The sequence below is a fragment of the Eumetopias jubatus genome, unplaced genomic scaffold (assembly GCF_037043125.1).
Source record: "Eumetopias jubatus isolate StellerSeaLion01/CBP00866 unplaced genomic scaffold, mEumJub1_p1.0 scaffold_8, whole genome shotgun sequence".
In the NCBI taxonomy this organism is placed as follows: Eukaryota; Metazoa; Chordata; class Mammalia; order Carnivora; family Otariidae; genus Eumetopias; species Eumetopias jubatus.
Window position 1 is genome coordinate 66,242,324 of NW_028274814.1, and position 19,158 is coordinate 66,261,481.

The 19,158-nt window shown below is 40.9% G+C and overlaps 1 protein-coding gene and 2 pseudogenes across 1 annotated transcript in view; 1 reads left to right on the top strand and 2 right to left on the bottom strand.

The window, feature by feature from the left end:
* The first annotated feature begins 1,410 nt into the window (after positions 1-1,410).
* LOC114216602 (cytochrome c oxidase subunit FA4 pseudogene) lies at positions 1,411-4,450 on the top strand (annotated as a pseudogene).
* A 583-nt stretch (positions 4,451-5,033) lies between these two features.
* LOC114216603 (small RNA 2'-O-methyltransferase pseudogene) lies at positions 5,034-6,336 on the bottom strand (annotated as a pseudogene).
* Positions 6,337-12,791: 6,455 nt separating this feature from the next.
* Positions 12,792-19,158, bottom strand: part of DENND5B (DENN domain containing 5B) — a 187,613-nt gene continuing 181,246 nt past the window's right edge. Inside the window, exon 21 of the mRNA XM_028113302.2 lies at positions 12,792-18,279. Coding sequence (XP_027969103.1) covers positions 18,096-18,279 — 184 coding nt within the window. The 3' untranslated portion in view covers positions 12,792-18,095. The remainder of the gene's footprint in view (positions 18,280-19,158) is intronic.

A 19,158-nucleotide genomic window follows, 5' to 3' on the forward strand; every position in this document is an offset into this window, starting at 1 on the left:
CAGACCGTGAGCAGACAGCCCGGCGTGCGGGGCGTGCGGGGGTCGGGGGGCTCGGCTCCCCGCACCCCGCGCTCTTCCCCCGCCGCCGACTCCAGGCCAGCGCGCTGGCTCCCGCGCGACCTCCTCGCTCTGAGTTGCTCCTCAATACTCATGCATAACAGCTCCCAACGATGGGCGCTTCTAGGTGCAGCACATGGTGTAGGCGACTGAGTCACCTCACTTTCTCGCCCGCGAAGTAGCACGTCTGCGCGGCTCCTCGCGACGGCTTAGGACGGTTACAGCAGTTAGACGGAGTCACGTGGCTCGTCCCTGGGCCTGGGCTCGTCACCTTTTTACAGGACAGTCTTCGTCGCTTCCTGAAAGGGCAGTGGGACGGTCTCCCACCGTGTCCCTCGTTCCGATCGCAGAAGACAGGAACAGGGAGCATTATGGTGCTTAGGGTTTGTTGCTTACCCACTGGGGGACGGTGGCCGCAGTTTATAAATGACCTTAGAATCTACTGGAGCCCCCCTGCTTCCACTTAGAAACTCGCTTTCTCCCGGCCCTGGTCCCCACAGCGCCCCTCCCCCGCCAGGGTGAGGGGTCGGCTCTGAAATGCAGTCGGCGAGGAACAATAGGCGCCCTCGCTCGGAAAGGCGGAGAGCGATTTGCATCTCACTGGAGCTCCCATCGGGACTCCCGGTGTGGACTCTGACCCTCGCACTAAAGATCTGCTTTGGTGTGACCTGTTAAGGTTTGCTGCTCCGAAGCAGTAAAGAGTCTTTGACATTCATGTCCGCTTAATTCAGGGATCTAAAATGGCAGTTTAGTGGCCGGATTCTGTGAGCTCCGTCCTATTGTAAGGAGAAGCCTGTGTGTCTGCGCATAGGTGCATTTTTCTGGGGAGAGTGTTCATAAATTTCCTTGGTTTTTCAAAGGGGCTCCCAGATGCCCACAGGTTAAGAACTTCCAGTGACAAGTGAGCCACCCTGAAAGGGAACAATGGTGCAAATCCTGTGGGAGGAGGAGGGGGACGAGGAAAGGGAAAGACTTCACTGAGGGGAGGTGGGGGCGGGAGGGAAGACGATCAGGTGAAACTTCTCTAAGAGAGGCAGGATTTGGGGGATGGGAGGGGGAGGGAACATTCCTTCTACTCTTATTTTTAAAGATTTTATTTATTCAGTTGACAGAGAGACACAGCGAGAGAGGGAACACAAGCGGGGGAGTGGGAGAGGGAGAAGCAGGCTTCCCGCGGAGCAGGGAGCCCGTTGCGGGGCTCGATCCCAAGACCCTGGGATCATGACCTGAGCCGAAGGCAGACGCTTAACGACTGAGCCACCCAGGCGCTCCCGTTCCTTCTACTCTTAGTGTGTGCCGGGCACTGTTCTAGACTAAAATTCATGAAGATTAATTAATTCTTATAACAATCCCATGAGGTAAATAAGATTGTTCTGACTTCATAGATTCATTTAGTAAATATTTATTGAGCGTTTATTATGTATCAGGCACTGTCCCCAGAGCTGGGGATACAGCAGTTAGCAAAACAGCCGGAAATACCTCCTTTCAGGGAGCTTGCATCCCCCTGGGAGGCAGGATGAGGAACCTGGGTTCACAGAGAGTTACACAAGGATCCTCAGCTAGTAAGCAGTAGACATTTGAACCCAGTCAGTATAGCACCGGAAGCTGTTTTATTTATTTATTTTTATAATGATTCTAAACATATGAAAACTAAAAATTTCTGTGCAACAGCAACAACAACAAACCACCAAAAAGATAAAAGGAAAGTGAGAAAATATTTACATCAGATAGTGCAAAGAATAGCTTTAAGAAGTTTTCAAACTAGGGACGCCTGGGTGGCTCAGTCGTTAAGAGTCTGCCTTCGGCTCAGGTCATGATCCCAGGGTCCTGGGATCGAGCCCCGCATTGGGCTCTCTGCTCAGCGGGAAGTCTTCTTCTCCCTCTCCCACTCCGCCTGCTTGTGTTCCCTCTCTCGTTGTGTCTCTCTCTGTCAAGTAAATAAATAAAATCTTTTAAAAAAAAAGTTTTCAAACTACAAATCGAAACCAAAAGCAAACATTTAAAATGAAGAAATGGGCAAAGATTACTAAAACAATTTAGAAGAGAAAATATGAATGATCAATAATGTTGAATCCTGGCTTCCTGAATTATCATCAAGACAATCTGGTTATTGCTTGCACAGTGAGGAAAAGTACTAACTTGACTAGCCTGAGGAGCCTATCAGAGGGCAGAGGGGAAAGGGCAAAGTCTAGGTATTTATTGAACTTTTGAAGCCTGGTCTAAGGTGGATCTTTCGGGGGGGGGGTGGGGGATCATGATAAAATACATTAGGATTGAGGGACACAACCGGGCAAGAATTTAAGGGGAGGCATTTAAAGAGTCATAACAGCATGCTGTGTGGAAACCTAGAAGCTAAAATGCCAGCTGGCCTTCTTTGAAGGAGTGTGTGACTGCAGTCACATGTGTTTCCTTACACTAGGCACTTGTTGGATTCGTCCAGATTTACCTGACCTGCTTCCAGCCTTTGGCATAGAGTGTACCACATCTTAAGAGGTCTGAAGTGCTGTGGATAACAAAGTGATGAACTTAAGAAGCCCATTGAATGAGGTAGAAGAGAATGATGGGTAAATCAAGTTATTGGGTTGCCCCTACTTTTTTTTTTCCATTTTAGTTTCAATGTATTCTCAACTTTTCGGTGTTTTTTTTTTTCTAATTTTTTATTTATTTGTTTGACAAGAGGGAACACAAGCAGAGGGAGTGTGAGAGGGAGAACCAGGCTTCCTACTGAGCAGGGAGCCCGATGCAGGTCTTGATCCCAGGACCCTGGAATCATGACCTGAGCCAAAGGTAGCTGCTTAACATGACCTGAGCCATAGATAGCTGCTTAACTGACTGAGCCACCCAGGCACCCCTTTTCTCAACTTTTCAATTAGATTTAAAAATCCTTTATTGAGCTATCAATGACATTCAACAAATTTCACATACTGAAAGTGTGCAGTTTTGACACATGTATATACCTATGAAACTATCACCACAATCTGGATTATGAATATATCTGTCATCCCAAAGTTTCCTTGTGCCTCTTTATCATCCCATCCATTTAGCAGCCCCCGTGTCCAAGCAAACAACCCATTTGTCTTCTGTCACTGCAGATTATTTGCATTTTTGTTTGATTTTATACAAATGTAATCCTATAGTATGTATTCATTTTTTGCCTTTTTTTACTCAGAATAATTACTTTGAGATTCATCTGTGTTGTTGCATGTATCTGTAGTTTATTCCTTTTTATTGCTAGTAGTATTCCATTGTGTGGATATATCACCAATTGTTTATCCACTCACCTGTTGATACCAATTGGGTTAATACCAGTTTTTGGCTATTACAAATAAGACTATCATGAATATTCATGTATAAGTATTTGTATAGATATATGCTTTTACTTCTCTTTGGTAATTAATTACCTAGGAATAGAATGGCTTAGTCTTATGATAGGTATATGTCCATTTTTTTAAGAAACTGCTAAACTGTTTTCCAAAGTGGTTGTCCCATTTTACATTCCCATCTGCAGTATATGAGAATTCCAGTTGCTCTACATCCTCACCAACTTTTGGTATAATCAGTCCTTTCAATTTTAGCCATTCTCAGAGGTGTATAGTAGTATCTCATTTTAGTTTTAATTTGCATTTCTGAGATAACTAATGGTGATAAGCATCTTTTTGTGTGCTTTTTGATATCCCCATATCTTCCTTAAGTGTGCATTCAAATTATTTGCCCCTTCTTGTTGTTGTTGGGCTGTTTATCTTACTGCCTTTTTTTTTAAGATTTTATTTATTTATTTTGCCAGAGAGAGAGAGAGAGAGAGAGCACAAGCAGGGGGAGGGGCAGGCTCCCTGCTGAGCAAGGAGTCCTACGCAGAACTTGATCCCAGGACCCTGGGACCATGACCTGAGCCGAAGGCAGACGCTTAACCAATTGAGCCACCCAGGCGTCCCTATCTTATTGCTTTTTGAGGGTTTTTTATATAAACTGCATACAAGTTCTTTATCAGATATGTGATTTGCTAATATTTTCTCCCAGTCTGTGGCTTATCTTTGCACTCTCCTAATAGTATCTTTCAAAGAGTATATTTTTTGGCAGAGACTACTTAGTCCCAGGCGTGGCCTTAGTCTCTTCTCCTTTTACACCCGAGGCCTTTGCCACAAATATGCTCCCCTAGGTCCTTGGTTAGGCCAAGAAAACATTCAAGCTTGATTTCTCTCTTCATATTTATGGGAGCTGGAGGTACTGGAGAAGCAGTGTATGTCTTGTGTCTGGCATTGTTCCATCCAAATATCTGTTGGAATGAAGAGAGTAACCCAGAACCCAGAGTAAAGTGTGTCCTAATGATCAATGCAAGTTCTACTCAGTGAATGTAGATTACAGCAAAGTGAAGAAAGAGGATTCAGACTTCTAACTGAAATGTTTGACTATAAAACTGCTTAGAATGAAGGTCTTCAGAAGTCATTTGTACAGTTTTCTGCTTAACCAAGAACTATTTCCCCTCTGAATGCTCAAAGTCGTGTTGATGTGCTATGTTGGAGTTTTACACTGATTAATAAATATCTCCAACTTGAAAAAAAGAAGAGCATACAGTCTTAATTTTTATGAAGTCCAGTTTATCACTTTTTTTCTTTTATGGACTATATCTTTTGTTGTCATATCTAAGAAATCTTTGCCTCACTCCAGGCCATTTACCTTTGTTTTCAAGTTTTACAATTTTAGGATTTACATTTATATCTATGATGCATTTCCCCACCCTGGGAAAAGGTTTATTTGATAATCCAATTTGCTTTAAAATTTTTTTAAAGTCACATTCAACATGGGACTAACAGAAACATGAACAGGCACATTATGAACCCTCCACCACCCTGCAAAAAGCATATGAAAAACAAGAACAAGGTTAGAGAAATTCAAAACTAAGTTGCCTAACTTATGACGACACAAAGTTGTCTAAATGAGCCTATCATGAAGACTCAAGGAGGTTTTGTGTATGGTAATCAATCAAGTCTGCCTGTACCACAGTTTGATCTGTTTAGTTGAATTGCTTCAGCAAGCAATGTTCTCAGCTTCTCCACACTGTCCACCAAGCGGTTCACCATCGGATAAGCAGTGAGTCTTTCCAGGGGAACAAAAACCTTTCCCATACTGTAAGGTTTGGGGGACTGCTCTGTGTGGGCTCCTTAAGCTTCTGTGAGGGTTGATCCATGCTGTTGGATGCAACTGCCTTCTGGAACCACTCTACCGCGCTTTTCTTCGGATCCAGGAGAAGCCCGACTTTCATGAAGTCGACAGCTTTTAACACCTGGGCACTCAGAACAAGCAGGAGGTATTCTTTTTGCTGTAAACTTGGGTATGAGGTTGTAAAAACAGCTTTATGAACATGTTCCTGTGGCTCTGAAATGCACGATTCAGTTGCCTTTGCTATGTTTTTCTGGAAGAGCCCTATCTGGGTACAGTATCCAACATGTTCAGCTCCTGCTGGTGGAGCCTCCATACCAGTAAACTCGATGTAGTAATTGTGGAGATTTGCCACATCCAAAGCCCATGTCTGAAACTGCATTCTGTTTCACTCAAATTTGTGATCTGGATTTCTAAAGGTTGATGCTGGAAACAGGGGATTGAATTCAGAGTTTGGTGTGCTGATGACAACCATACCCAGAGAAAAGTACCCAAATATGACTTCAGGAAACTGGCCAGATCTTCAGAATCTAAGTATTCTATCAATTCAGTACATGTTATGAAGTCAAATCCAAGCAAACGAGTCTTTTTTTTTTTTTTTAAGATTTTATTTATTCATGAGAGACAGAGAGAGAGGCAGAGGGAGAAGCAGGCTCCCAAGGAGCAGGGAGCCTGATGCAGGACTTGATCCCAGGACCCTGGGATCATGACCTGAGCCAAAGGCAGACGCTAAACCATCTGAGCCACCCAGGCACCCAAACGAGAGTCTTTCTGTACAGAAGAAGCACGATACAAGGTTATAGTCAAATCTAGGTCCCGAGGAGCTAGATAATCCCCCACTGTTGGAGTCAACTTAGTCCCTTCCCATTGTAAGGAATTCGCAGCAATAATATCTATTCTAACAAGATGTTCAGGGCAACTGTGGAATTTTAGCATCCATCTAAGTGTGGCATCACGGAAGCCCAAGTCTGCAACCTTCCTGGGTTGATGTTGATCTACTAAATTTTTAACAAAGTAGTATCTCTGTTTGTACAGTAGATGGTTGAACTCAGTTACCTCCTTGCTGGGAACTTCTTCAAAATTACCATTAACCATACTGTTGCATTGTTTGTTTTCTTCCATTTTGTTTCCAAATTTCAAGTTTTGTTGAAACAAAAAAGCCAATGTGTCCTTCAAGCTCCATGAATCAGCAATGACTCAGCTCTGAAGGAGCACACCAGCGGGAAAGCACAGTGCTGTGAACACTCTATGATGCATTTTGAGTTAATTTTTGTATATGGTATAAGGTGTGGATCGAACTTCGTTTCTTTTGCATATGAACATTCACTGAAAAGGCTATTCTTTTTGCCATTTAATTGCCCTTGCAACTTCATTGAAGCAATTGACCCTATATGTGTGGGTCTGTTACCAAACTTTCTATTCTGTTCAATTGATCTATTTGTCTACCGCAATTCCCCCCCAACTGAATTACTCTAGTTTTATTGTAAGTATTAAAATCAGTTAATATAGTCCTCCAAATTTGTCTCTTTTCTTCGAAGTAATTTAGGCTCTTCTGGGTTCTTTGCATTTTCATTATAAATTTTAGAATTAGTTTGTTAATTTCTACAAAAAAAGACTTAGGATTTTGGATGGGATTGCTTTGACTCTATAGATCAAATTGGGAAGAACTGACTTCTTAATAATATTGACTGTTCTAACCTACAAACACAAAAAATTATCTTTTTTTTTTTCCACACCATATCTTAACATATATTTAGGGCCTCTTTAATTTCCCTCAGTAGTTTTCAGTGAGTAGGTCTTGCACATTTTTTGGTCAGACTTATTCCCAAGTATTTCAGATTTGTAATGCTATTGCGTATAGAAGTACAACTGGCTTTTGTACATTAACTTTGTGTCCTGCAACCTTGCTGTACTCATTTAGTTTTAGTAACCTTTTAGTAAGTTCCATACAGGGGCAATCATGTCATCTGTAAATAGTTTTACTTCTTACTTTCCAATCTTGATGCTTTTTGTTTTTCTTATTGCACTGACTAGAAACTAGTACCGTGTTGAATAGAAGTGTTAAGACTGGATATCTTTGCCTTGTTTTTGAGCCTACGTGGAAAGTGCTCAGCCTCTCTCCATTAAAGTGTAATGTTTAGCTATAGGTGTTTTGTAGATGCCCATTAGCATTTTCTGACCCATGAAAATAGTAAATCTGAGGTGAAGAAATTTGCTGAGTTAATTTTTTTCCTAAACCATGAATAAATGCTAGAATTTGTCAAAAATTTTTTTTACATCTACTGAGATGAGCATATAACTTGCTTTTATTTTTTGGTCTGTAAATGTGGTGATTTATGTTGCTTGATTTTTAATTTTTGAATAACAAATACCTTGCTTTCCTTGATAAAGCCCAATTAGTCATGACATATTTTTATCACCAGATTTGAATTGATAACATTTTTTTTTAAAGATTTTATTTATTTATTTGAGAGAGAATGAGAGATAGAGAGCACGAGAGGGAAGAGGGTCAGAGGGAGAAGCAGACTCCCTGCTGAGCAGGGAGCCCGATGTGGGACTTGATCCCGGGACTCCAGGATCATGACCTGAGCCGAAGGCAGTCGCTTAACCAACTGAGCCACCCAGGTGCCCGAATTGATAACATTTTGTTAAGAATTTTTACATCTATGTTCATGAGAGTTTTTGGTCTGTATTTTTTTTTCTTGTAATTTCTTTGTTTGGTAATAGTATCAGGATAATGCTGGCTCACGGAATGAGTTGGGAAGTATTACCTTGTTATGGGCTGAATTGTGTCCTCTCAAATTTTATATATTGAAGCCCTGACACTACTAGTACCTAGGAATGTGACTATATTTGGAGATAAGGTCTTTAAAGAGGTAATTAAGTTAAAATGAGGTGATTAAGGTGGGCTGTAATCCAATGTAACTGGTGTCCTTATAAGAGGAAATTAGGACACAGACATGCACAGAGGAAAGACAATGTGAAGATACAGAGAGAAGATCACCTACAAGCCAAGGAGACAGGCCTCAGAAGAAACCCCTGCTAACGCTTTGATCTCAGACTTGTAGCCTCCAGAATTATGAGAAAATAAATGTCTGTTGTTTAAGCCACCTAGTCTGTGGTACTTTGTTGTAGAAGCTTTAGCAAATTAACACACACTTCGTCAATTTTCTGGAAGAGTTTGTGTAGTATTTTCATTACTTTTTTCTTAAATTTTTAATAGAATTCACCACTGCAGTCATCTAGGCCTGGGGTTTTCTTTGTGAGAAGTTAACTATTCAATTCAAATGGAATAAGAATTAAATTTCTTTAACAGACATAGGCTATTCAGGTTATCTATCTATTTCTTCTCAAATGAACTTTGGTAGTTGATGTCTTTTTTTTTTTTAAGATCTTATTTATTTATTTGACAGAGAGAGACACAGCAAGAGAGGGAACACAAGCAGGGGGAGTGAGAGAGGGAGAAGCAGGCTTCCCGCGGAGCAGGGATCCCGATGTGGGGCTTGATCCCAGGACCTGGGATCATGACCTGAGCTGAAAGCAGACACTTAACGACTGAGCCACCCAGACGCCCCTGGTAGTTGATGTCTTTAAGAAACATCCTTTTCATATAAGTTGTAGAATTTATTGCCAAAATGTTGTTCATGTTATTCCCTTATGATTCTTTTAATATCTGTAGGATCTGTATTTATGTCAACTCTGTCATTCCTGATATTGGCAATTTGTGTCTTGTTTCTTTTTTGTCTAATCAGTCTGGCTACAGGATTATCAATTTTATTGATTTCTCAAAGAATGACCATCTGGTTTCACTGACTTTCTTTTTTCTTTTTCTGTTTTCTAATTCATTGATTTCTGCTCTAATCTTTTTAATTGTCTTTTTTGTTAGTTTTTTTTTTAGTTTCTAAACAGTTTCTAATTAACATGTTAACATACATTACGTGGAACATAGTAACATCTGTTACATATGTATCATAGAAAAACTTTTTTTTTTTGAGAGAGAGCAAGAGAGAGAAATGGAGAAGGGGTGGAGGGAGAGGAAGAGAATCTTAAGCAGGCTCCACGCCCAGCACAGAGCCCAACACAGGGCTTGATCTCACGACCCCGAGATCATGACCTGAGCTGAAATCAAGAGTTGGATGCTTAAACTACTGAGCCCCTGAAAACTTTTTCTAATGTAGGTGTTCAGTGCTATTAATCTCTCTTTAAGAGCTGCTTTAGATGCTCTTTTTGCTTTCACTTTTGATTCATTTTTTGACCCTCTTGGCCAGAGAACACACTTTACATGTCTTGAATCTTGTTACATTTATTGATACACGTTTTATGACCCCAAATATTGTCAGTTTTGGTAAGTGTTCTTTGTGTACTTGGAAAGAATTTATATCTTGTTGGTGGTGAAAATATTCTATGTCAATCTGGTCAAGTTGGTTGACGGTATTGTCCAAGTTCTCTATGTCTCTACTGATTTCCTGTCTATTTACTCTTTCAATTATTGAGAAAGGAGTACTTTTCCTACTATACTTGAGGCTTTGTCTCTTTCTCATTGATTCCATCAGTTTTTATTTCATGTATTTTGAAGCATAGGATGTTAATGTGAGAAACCCAGGAAAAGTTTTGGGGTCATTTAAGAAGACAAGTTATGGATAGGTAAATGATAAACCTCAGGATTGTTTTACTGGAGTTTAGGAAACATCTGGCCCTACAGGGTAGCTCTAACTAGAGTGATTTAATTTTAGATTTTGCAGCCCAGAGATTAATTGCTCCATCTAGGTTACAGTATCTATTTTAATCAAATTATAACACATCAGGATAAAGAACCAAAAGAAGTATCACAAATACTAGGTTGAATCATGTAAAGTTGTCTACATTTGCCTTTGACCCACAAAAATGGTAATTTCTCACAAAGCAAGGATCTTTGTTCATTATGGTATTATTCAGAATAATGAAACATTAGGAAATATGTAGATGTTTTTCGTCATAGAATTTTTCAGAATAGTGAAAAAATGGGAGGTAAATCTAAATGTCACACAATAAATCATGCCATATCCCTATCATGGAATTAAAATGAATGTTTTGGGAGATTATTTAATAACTCAATCCCTTTATGTTCTTTATCCAGTTTTAGGAGGCTATGTTCTTTATCGAGTTTTAGGAGGTCATCTATATATGCTGGCAACTCCCAAATTTATATCTGAAGTCCAATTGCTCAAAAAATCCAGACTCAGACATTCAATTTCCTGTTCACCATTTCCACTTGGATATCTAATCAATATTTGAAATTTAATATGTCCAAACTTGAACTTCTGATCTGTCTCCAAAGCCTGTTCTCCCCCCATCCTTATTCATCTTGGTTAACAGAAATTCTGGCTTCATCCTTCTAGTTGTTCACGCCAAGATCCTTAGTCATTCCTGACTTTTCTTTTGTTCATCCCCCACATTCAATCCATCAGGAAGTTCTCTGCTTTAGTTTCAAAATATACCCAGTGCCCAACACTTTTCATCACCTTCATTGCTACCCCTGTGGTCTTCTTTCCCTTAGACTGCAAAAGCCTCCTAACCTTTTTAACTGCAGTTAATCAGTATTTTTTAAAGTTAATATTTTAAAGGGTAGTGATGAAAACTGTATAGATATATCTGGACCAAGTTCAAAGAGACATGGCAGACAATGCCTGCTCCAAAGCATTGCACCATAAAGTTTGGAGATACTTGCTCTATCGTCTCCGCTTTTCCTTCTGCATTTTCCTGCTCCCCTCCTTTGTTTCCTCTGTAACTATCAGGAACTGGGGCAGTTATCAGTTTATCACCTCTCAGCTCCAAATCTACCCTTTATTGCCTGTTCTGCAACGATGATGCTAGACCCTCTTGTAAACACTTTCCCTCTGCCAGCTGGCACCATGTTCACCTTTGTCAGGAGAATGCTCTGGAGAGGCAATGGAGGGAGCTTCCCTTCCTGGTTCTGCTGCGCTCCCTTCTGCAAGCTCCTACAGGACGCTCCTAGCTCTTGTGCTTGGCAGCTAACCTCGTATGGCATTCCCTTGGGTGGCTCTCCACTGAGTCTTACTGGTATAGCACCTCTCCATGGATGGCCTCCCAGGAAGTTCTGGGACATGGTACCTCCCCATGGATAGTTCCCTGGCACCTAAGGGTAGATTCACAAGTGCTACTGGTGTGGCATTTTAGTACTGATGGGCTATGGTTGTGCCCTAACAAAATTGGGCTCTCAGCCTGAGGGAGAGGGGGCACTTTAGGTTTGCCTGGCCTCGGGCCTAGGGTTAGTGGCTGCTCATATAGATGCTATTCTTGTGTTTTGTTTTGTGTTTTAATTCTTGTATTCTTCAGTTCTTTTTATTGCTTAGCAGCAAATCTCCCTTTGTTCTAATTTCTTGTTATAGTTTGTGATGGTTAAATGTTATGTATCAATCTGGCTGGGCCACGGTGGTCAGATATTTAATGAAACATTATTCTAAATGGTTCTGTGAAAATGTTTTTTGGATGAAATTACATTGGTGGCCTTCAAGTAAAGCAGATTACTCTTCATAATATGGGTGGGCCCCACCAAATCAGTTGAAGGCCTAAATAGAACACAGATTGACCTCCTCTGAACAAGAAAGAATTCTGCCAGCAGACTGCCTTTGGACTTGAACTACAACTCTTCCCTGGGTGTCCAGCCTGACAGCCTACCCTGTAGATTTTGGATTTACCAAGTCTCTACAATTGCATGAGCCAATTCCTTAAAATTTCTCTATGTACACACACACACACACACACACACACACACACACCCTCTTGGTTCTGTTTCTAGAGAGAACTGTCATACATAGTTTTTTTACATTAAACCACCCCTTCTGGGGCACCTGGCTGCCTCAGCTGGTAGAAGATGCAACTCTTGATCTCAGGGTTCCTAGTTCAAACCCCACAGGGAGCACAGAGCTTACTTAAAAATAAATAAATAAATAAATAAAATAAATCACCCCTCTTCAAATAGCTGTGTGGTTTCTGACTCTTGATTGGACGATGACAAATACACTACTGTTCTGCCCTAAATTCCTATCTGTATGTGCAAGTGTCTACTAAGCTTTTCTACTTGGATGTCTAACAGATATTACAAACTTAGGTCCAAAAGTAAGCTTTTTATTTTTTAACATTTATTTATTTATAGGGGTGCCTAGGTGGCTCATTTGGTTAAGCATCTGCCTTCAGCTCAGGTCATAATCCCAGGGTCCTGGGACTGAGCCTCGCATAGGGCTCCCTATTTGGCCTGAAGCCTGCTTCTCCCTCTCACACTCCCCCTGCTTGTGTTCCCTCTCTCACTGTGTCTCTGTCAAATAAATAAATGAAATCTTTTAATAAAAGATTCTATAGGGGCGTCTGGGTGGCTCAGTTGGTTAAGCAACTGCCTTCGGCTCAGGTCATGATCCTGGAGTCCCAGGATCGAGTCCCACATCGGGCTCCCTGCTCAGCAGGGAGTCTGCTTCTCTCTCTGACCCTCTTCCCTCTTGTGCTCTCTATCTCTCAATCTCTCTCTCTCAAATAATAAAATCTTTAAAAAAAAAAAGATTCTATAATAACAAAGCAAAACAAAGTATCAACCCCACAGTTTTATTTGTAAAGAACAAATCATGAAAAGTCATATTTAAATGTACTTCAAAACCTGAAAAACCCATGTCAGTTTCTCTGATATGTATGTTAAAGTGCTTGATATCACAATACTCTTTAAATTTTATATTATGTTCAGATGAGGAAAAAAAATCCAGTTCTGATGCATTGTTAACAATACAAAGAAACACAATATAATTTAAATGCAGAAATGTTCATTGTTTAAAAAGATACACAGGGTACATTTATACATGGTTCAAGTGTAACACAGACGGTTTTTTTCTATGTTTAACACCCTCATTTGATTGACAACAGGAACTCCTTACCATACCTCTCTACTTTCAACAAGATTTGGTTTGGAATAGACTGGAGCCACACACAAATACATTCAGGAAACCAGATGAAGTGTGATTCTCTCCCACATAACCCAAGGATGCCCTGGGTTCCTTCAAATGAAGAGAAACTTTTTGATGTGTATTTTTTTCACTCTGGTGTCAACTGCTCAATGTGATACATTTCTGGAGCTAATCTCTATTCTGTCCTTGAGAGGATGATCAGCTCAAGGAAGATCTAGGAGGATGAGTTTCTTCTTGGACTGGATTCCTCTGATCACGTCATCAGCACCCTCTTCAAAAAAGCTTGGAAATCCAAGAGATTTAGAAATGTATTTTAATAGGAATAAGGGGCCTAGAAGTTTATTATTCATTTCCGTCTCCTTTTAAGCTAAATAAATAACAAATACTTATGTAAGGAACAAGGGCTTCCAAAGAAACTGATGACCTAGAAACAGCATTCACTTCATAAAAGTAGAGAGGAGTTCGAGACTCCATTCTCAATCAATGAAGGTGTGTTAATACTGAAATATAAATAGCTAAGGTTCAGACTGTCCTTTCAACATGGTGAAAAGGATAGTTTCTGTAAACCTCACAGAGAAAATACAAGTGAAAATCCACTGAAAAATCATAATTCTTAGCAGAAAGAAGATATTTCAATTAAGAGCTACACTCTCAATGCTGTCCAATAAATATTTCCCTCGGGATCTGAGGTCCTCGTCTGTTGCCTCATGTTTCAAAATATCTTAGAGGTGGGGCGCCTGGGTGGCTCAGTTGGTTAAGCGACTGCCTTCAGCTCAGGTCATGATCTCAGGGTCCTGGGATTGAGCCCCACATCGGGCTCCCTGCTCGGCGGGAAGCCTGCTTCTCCCTCTGACCCTCCCCCTGCTTGTGTTCCCTCTCTCACTGTCTCTGTCAATTAAATAAATAAATAAAATCTTAAAAAAAAATGCTTTGTTCTAAAAAAAAATCTTAGAGGTGTCAACATATACTACACATAGACCGTTAAGTATCGTCTCTACCTCTCTTTCACTTACATTTGCATACAACGGTGCTTTATTCCAAAAAAGGAAATACAAGCAATTCAGTTATTTCTCCTATATCATTCATGTAGTGGGACAGAAGTTCATGAAAATGATTTTTAAAAAAAAGACGTGTTAAAGTAAATACCACAGGGTTACAAAGGTTCAAAAATGTGGGAAACATTGAAAATAAATTTTAGAGGGAAATTGCAAACTTTTGCAGGTTTCAGGTTTCTTATATCAAATTCTTGCTCCCAGTGGGAAAGAGAAAGAGGAAGAACTTTTGTTCTCTGTAGGCCTATTTCACCCCAACTAGAATCCCACTTTATGCTACTCCACACCCCACATGGAGCCTCAGTCAGTTTTAAGGCACTAACGAGGCCCACCCAGGGCACTGCTTTTTGGGCTCACACATTGTCCCACCACTGTATCAGAAAGGATAAGATTCGGAGTTTCAGGACATCTGAAAAACACTTGGAAATCAGATGTTTCAAGAGGTAATATTTTTGGCAATTTCATTTTAAAACAATTTCCTCTCAAGCTATTATTATATGAAAATACTAATTGTGGTTCCAGGCATTACTTTTAATTTATTCTGAGGAAAAAAAGTCAATTACAAAATTGATTTTTACTTACTTTAACTCTGAGGTGTGATTATGAAGCAATATACTAATTAAAAAATTAATATAGCAAAAAGGATACCTCTAACTGGGTATGGTCCTTCCAAAAGTCAGCTATGGACACTTATTCTAAGGGGTCTGCCTCTGTCCTGCTCAAAATATTCTGGTATTGGCTTAGAGGCAGTTATAAGCCACATAAGAACTAGGTCTTATTTCTTTAGAATTGTTTGTGACCTCAAACTCTGCTTAAGCATCGTTTTTCATCAGCTTGGATCCTAAGGACTTTTTGTTTCCAAATATTAAATTTCTTCTAAAAGGCCAAGATTTACCATAACTGGCAACAGAAGAATGGGCTGTAGGCCATCTAAGCATCTTGCAAGGAGGTCCCCACAGGTTTGGAGCCCTGGCTGTTATCACTGGAATAACTATATGGGCTCCTCAGGTAACCAATTTAAAGGGTCCAGCATTCTAGAGGAGGTGTCAGTTCTGGTGTGATTATTTCTTTTGAAATCGGTCATTTCCACTGTAATGGTCATACTACACAAAGTGGGATAAAACTTTAGGTATAACTCTTTTTTGGGGGTACTTTTTAATGTAATAGCTTTATTCACAGGCCCCAAATCCAATTTTGCTCCTAGTTTTTGTAATGGATGTAATTCTTAACTACTTGAGAATAATTTGTTAAAATGAATGTTAATCCTTATAAATGATTTTTTTAAAAGATTTTATTTATTTATTTGAGAGAGAGAGAATGACAGATAGAGAGCATGAGAGGGAAGGGGTCAGAGGGAGAAGCAGACTCCCTGCTGAGCAGGGAGCCTGATGTGGGACTTGATCCCGGGACTCCAGGATCATGACCTGAGCCAAAGGCAGTCGCTTAACCAACTGAGCCACCCAGGCGCCCTCCTTATAAATGATTCTTATAAACGAATATTAACAGTGATTTCCTACCTGTTTAGGTATGGATAAAGATCCAGGGGTAGAAAGACTATGAACATGAATGCCTCCTCAGGGTGCCTGGGTGGCTCAGCGGTTAAACGTCTGCCTTCGTTAAGTGTCTGCCTTACACGTGGGTCATGATCCCAGGGTCCTGGGATTGAGCCCCACATTGGGCTCCCTGCTTGGCGGGAAGCCTGCTTCTCCCTCTCCCACTCCCCCTGCTTGTGTTCCCTCTCTCGCTGTGTCTCTCTGTCAAATAAATAAAATTTTTATAAAAAAAATATGAATGCCTCCTTGGAGCTCAGTCTCATGCAGCCTTGGTGTAATAAAAGACACGAGCTCTAGACTCTGGTTACTGACCAGCCGTGGGGTAAGTATTTAGCCTCTCTGATCCTCAAGTGTTCCCATCTATAAAATGAGGACTTGATACTAGCATACTAACCTAAGTCATCTCTCAGCTGCCCAGAGTGTGCCAGAGCCATGGCCTTCTAAGAAAGGTACTAAGAATAATAAAACCCTGCACTGATCATTCTGTGCTGTCTGATCACTGCAACACAAGAACCTGTTAAATAGGGTCTGGATGCCTCCCATGATAGACTTTCCAGGTCCTTGGAAGAGCTACACCAATGCAGACAGCCCTTAGCCTCAGGCGAGCAAATCTCCAGGCTACCCAGGTCACCCAGAATCATCTTCTTAAAGCTCTTCCTTGGGCTTCTAAATGCTGCCTTCAACTCCCCCGGTGCTCCTGGATTAAGTCACTGGTTAAAAGGGGATGTGCCTTGGTGACCGCAGCTGAATATAGTGTTTGATAAAGGGAGTGAGGCACTTGTTTCATTAGTTTCTTCCTCCAGGAAATAAGTGGAACAATACTGTTGGCTAAGCCCAGGACCCTCAAGACTGTACAAGGGTCCTGAGAGGCCATGGCTTTGCTTCTCAGCCACAACTGGGAATAAACCCCGGGGCTCTGCTGAGGCAATTTCACCGCTAACAATGTGCAAATGCCTAATGAGTTACAGGACCTACCATAAACGAAGACTGAAGGTAACTGGCTAATCCCACATTTATTTAACTTCCTTATAAAATACCAAGCTGGAAAGCTACTCACAATGTTTGGTCTTTCAACACTGTTGCCTCCCGTACTGCTTCCATTTTTGTCAGTCTGTGCTGCCCTGGCTTTCACCTTCTCAGGGCCAGTTGTTTTATATTACCCTTTCTTAAAAAGGAACATAAAACTTGCCCTGAAACACCCAGAAAGGGTTCATTCTTGCTCTTTCCCTCTGTTATTTGCATTATCATGGTCAACAAATACTTTCACAAAAACATTCCAAGCTACACAGAGCCCTCCTCCTTCTTAGACATTCCTTCCATTTCCTGAGAGGGGGATGGGCACAGGAAGAGGGGAGGGGAGGGGTGAATGGAACCTAACAAAGACAGGGTTTGAGATTACCCTTGAGGTAAGGACTGCGGGGGGTCAGATGGCCAAATTATAAGTACAGAATCAAACTGCCATTTGCAGTTCTTATAACTATGAGACCAACACTCTGAAATTCACATCTCTTCAAAGTAGCTCACATAACAAGAATAAAAATGCCAAGAATGAAGTTAGTCTAGGCTAATCTTTCCAAAGTGTAAAGAAGTTATAATCCTACAATTTAACATACTTTTCAGGGCTTTGTGTGTTCTCTTTCCAGTTCAGCCAAGCTCCTGGGGTCCAGTATTTAAAATATTTGAATCATATCTTTATCTTGTGCCGACGGAAAAATTTTTCCAAAAGACTGGAAAAGTGACTCAATTCAAATGTATGAAACCATTTGTAACCTAAAAAAAAAATGTAAGTGAGGACTATCATGTACAGTAGGTAAAGCTGTTCACATTCACAATACAAAGGATCGGACACACCAGGATGGATGGCTATGATATAACAATGCATTCTGGGTTCCTTTGTGATACCTGGAGGGAAATAAAAGCCCCCGAATGGGTTGCACTGTAATTACATGTTTACTGGCTTCTTCCTGGCTAGCACCACTCTTCCCCTCCCCAACTCCCAATGCGGTTAAGCTACTTATTTTAAGTCACAGGAATATTCAATCTAAGAAAAGTATCTTATTAGAGTAATATAATTTCTTAAAGAAGATAGCATATTTACACACATCTAACACATGAAAATACTCTATTTTATACTAAATTCCAGGTTCAAATGAACTACAATACAGCATTTTGCCTTGTCTGTAGTGTGAGGATTGTTCAAATTGGGGAATACGGTGTGTTGCCCCCGCACTGACTCACTCCCTTGTCAGACAAGTCCAAATCAGTCCCCATAGTTGGGGAAGGCTCAGGAACAAGGGGTCTGGACTGAGCGTTTCTAGCCACGTGGGTTACACATCCACTCCTTTGATGAGTGAGCCTTCCAAGACTATGGTGAAGTCCTGAATGGTCTGCAGAATGCGGATGAGAGAGTTGACAGTCATGCGGTCTCGCAGGAGGGCGCTCTCCTCGTACATTCGGGTAATGGCAGGACACTCGGCTAAGAGTGGGATCCACTGTGGGAGCAGGCGATCCCTACAGATTCAAAGAGAAAGAAGTCCTGAGCTCTGCTGACCTTGCTGCAGAACACCACACACGTGAGAGCTTTCAATGGGAAGGTGCGGGGCTGGACAGAGCAAAACCTAGTCAAGTTTGGAGGTCAGCAGAGAGGAGACCAAAGTCAAGAATTTGGCAATTGGCTGGTTAAAAAGATACATTAATGAGACAGTGTAAGCTAATGGGAAAACCCAAGAGATTGTAAAAGTAAGTCTGGACAAATTGGCCATAAGGACTTACCCACATTAAAGAGATTCTGTGTTCTGATTTAACACTTTATTTTTTTTAAAGATTTTATTTATTTGACAGAGAGAGCAGAGCGAGAGAGCACAAGCAGGGGGAACAGGAGAGGGAGAGGGAGAAGTGGGGCTCGATCCTCATGACCTGAGCCGAAACCAGATGCTTAACCATCTGAGCCACCCAGGCGCCCCCGATTTGACACTTTAAAAAAAGAGGCAGAATGTCATTTTGTATCTCTTTTTTACAGGGGTATTACTCAGACATCTGTGGCAAGGCATGCCAAAGTATACTGACCCTTTGGGAAGAAAGACTACATTAAATAGTTGGGACTAACATTTTTAAAAGACTAACACAACATAACATCCATATCTTATATAAGGTAAGGAACAAAAAGCAGAAAAACATTAAGTAGATTTTATAAACCTACAGAGGGGGTGCAGTGGTCTAATTAATCAGAACAGTAAAGATATAAAAGAAGATAAGGATCACGTTCAAAAGGAATTTTATTTATTTATTTTTAAAAAGATTTTATTTATTTGACACGGAGAGAGAAAGCACAAGTAGGCCGAGCAGCAGGCAGAGAGAGAGGGAGAAGCAGGCTCTCCACTGAGCAGGGAG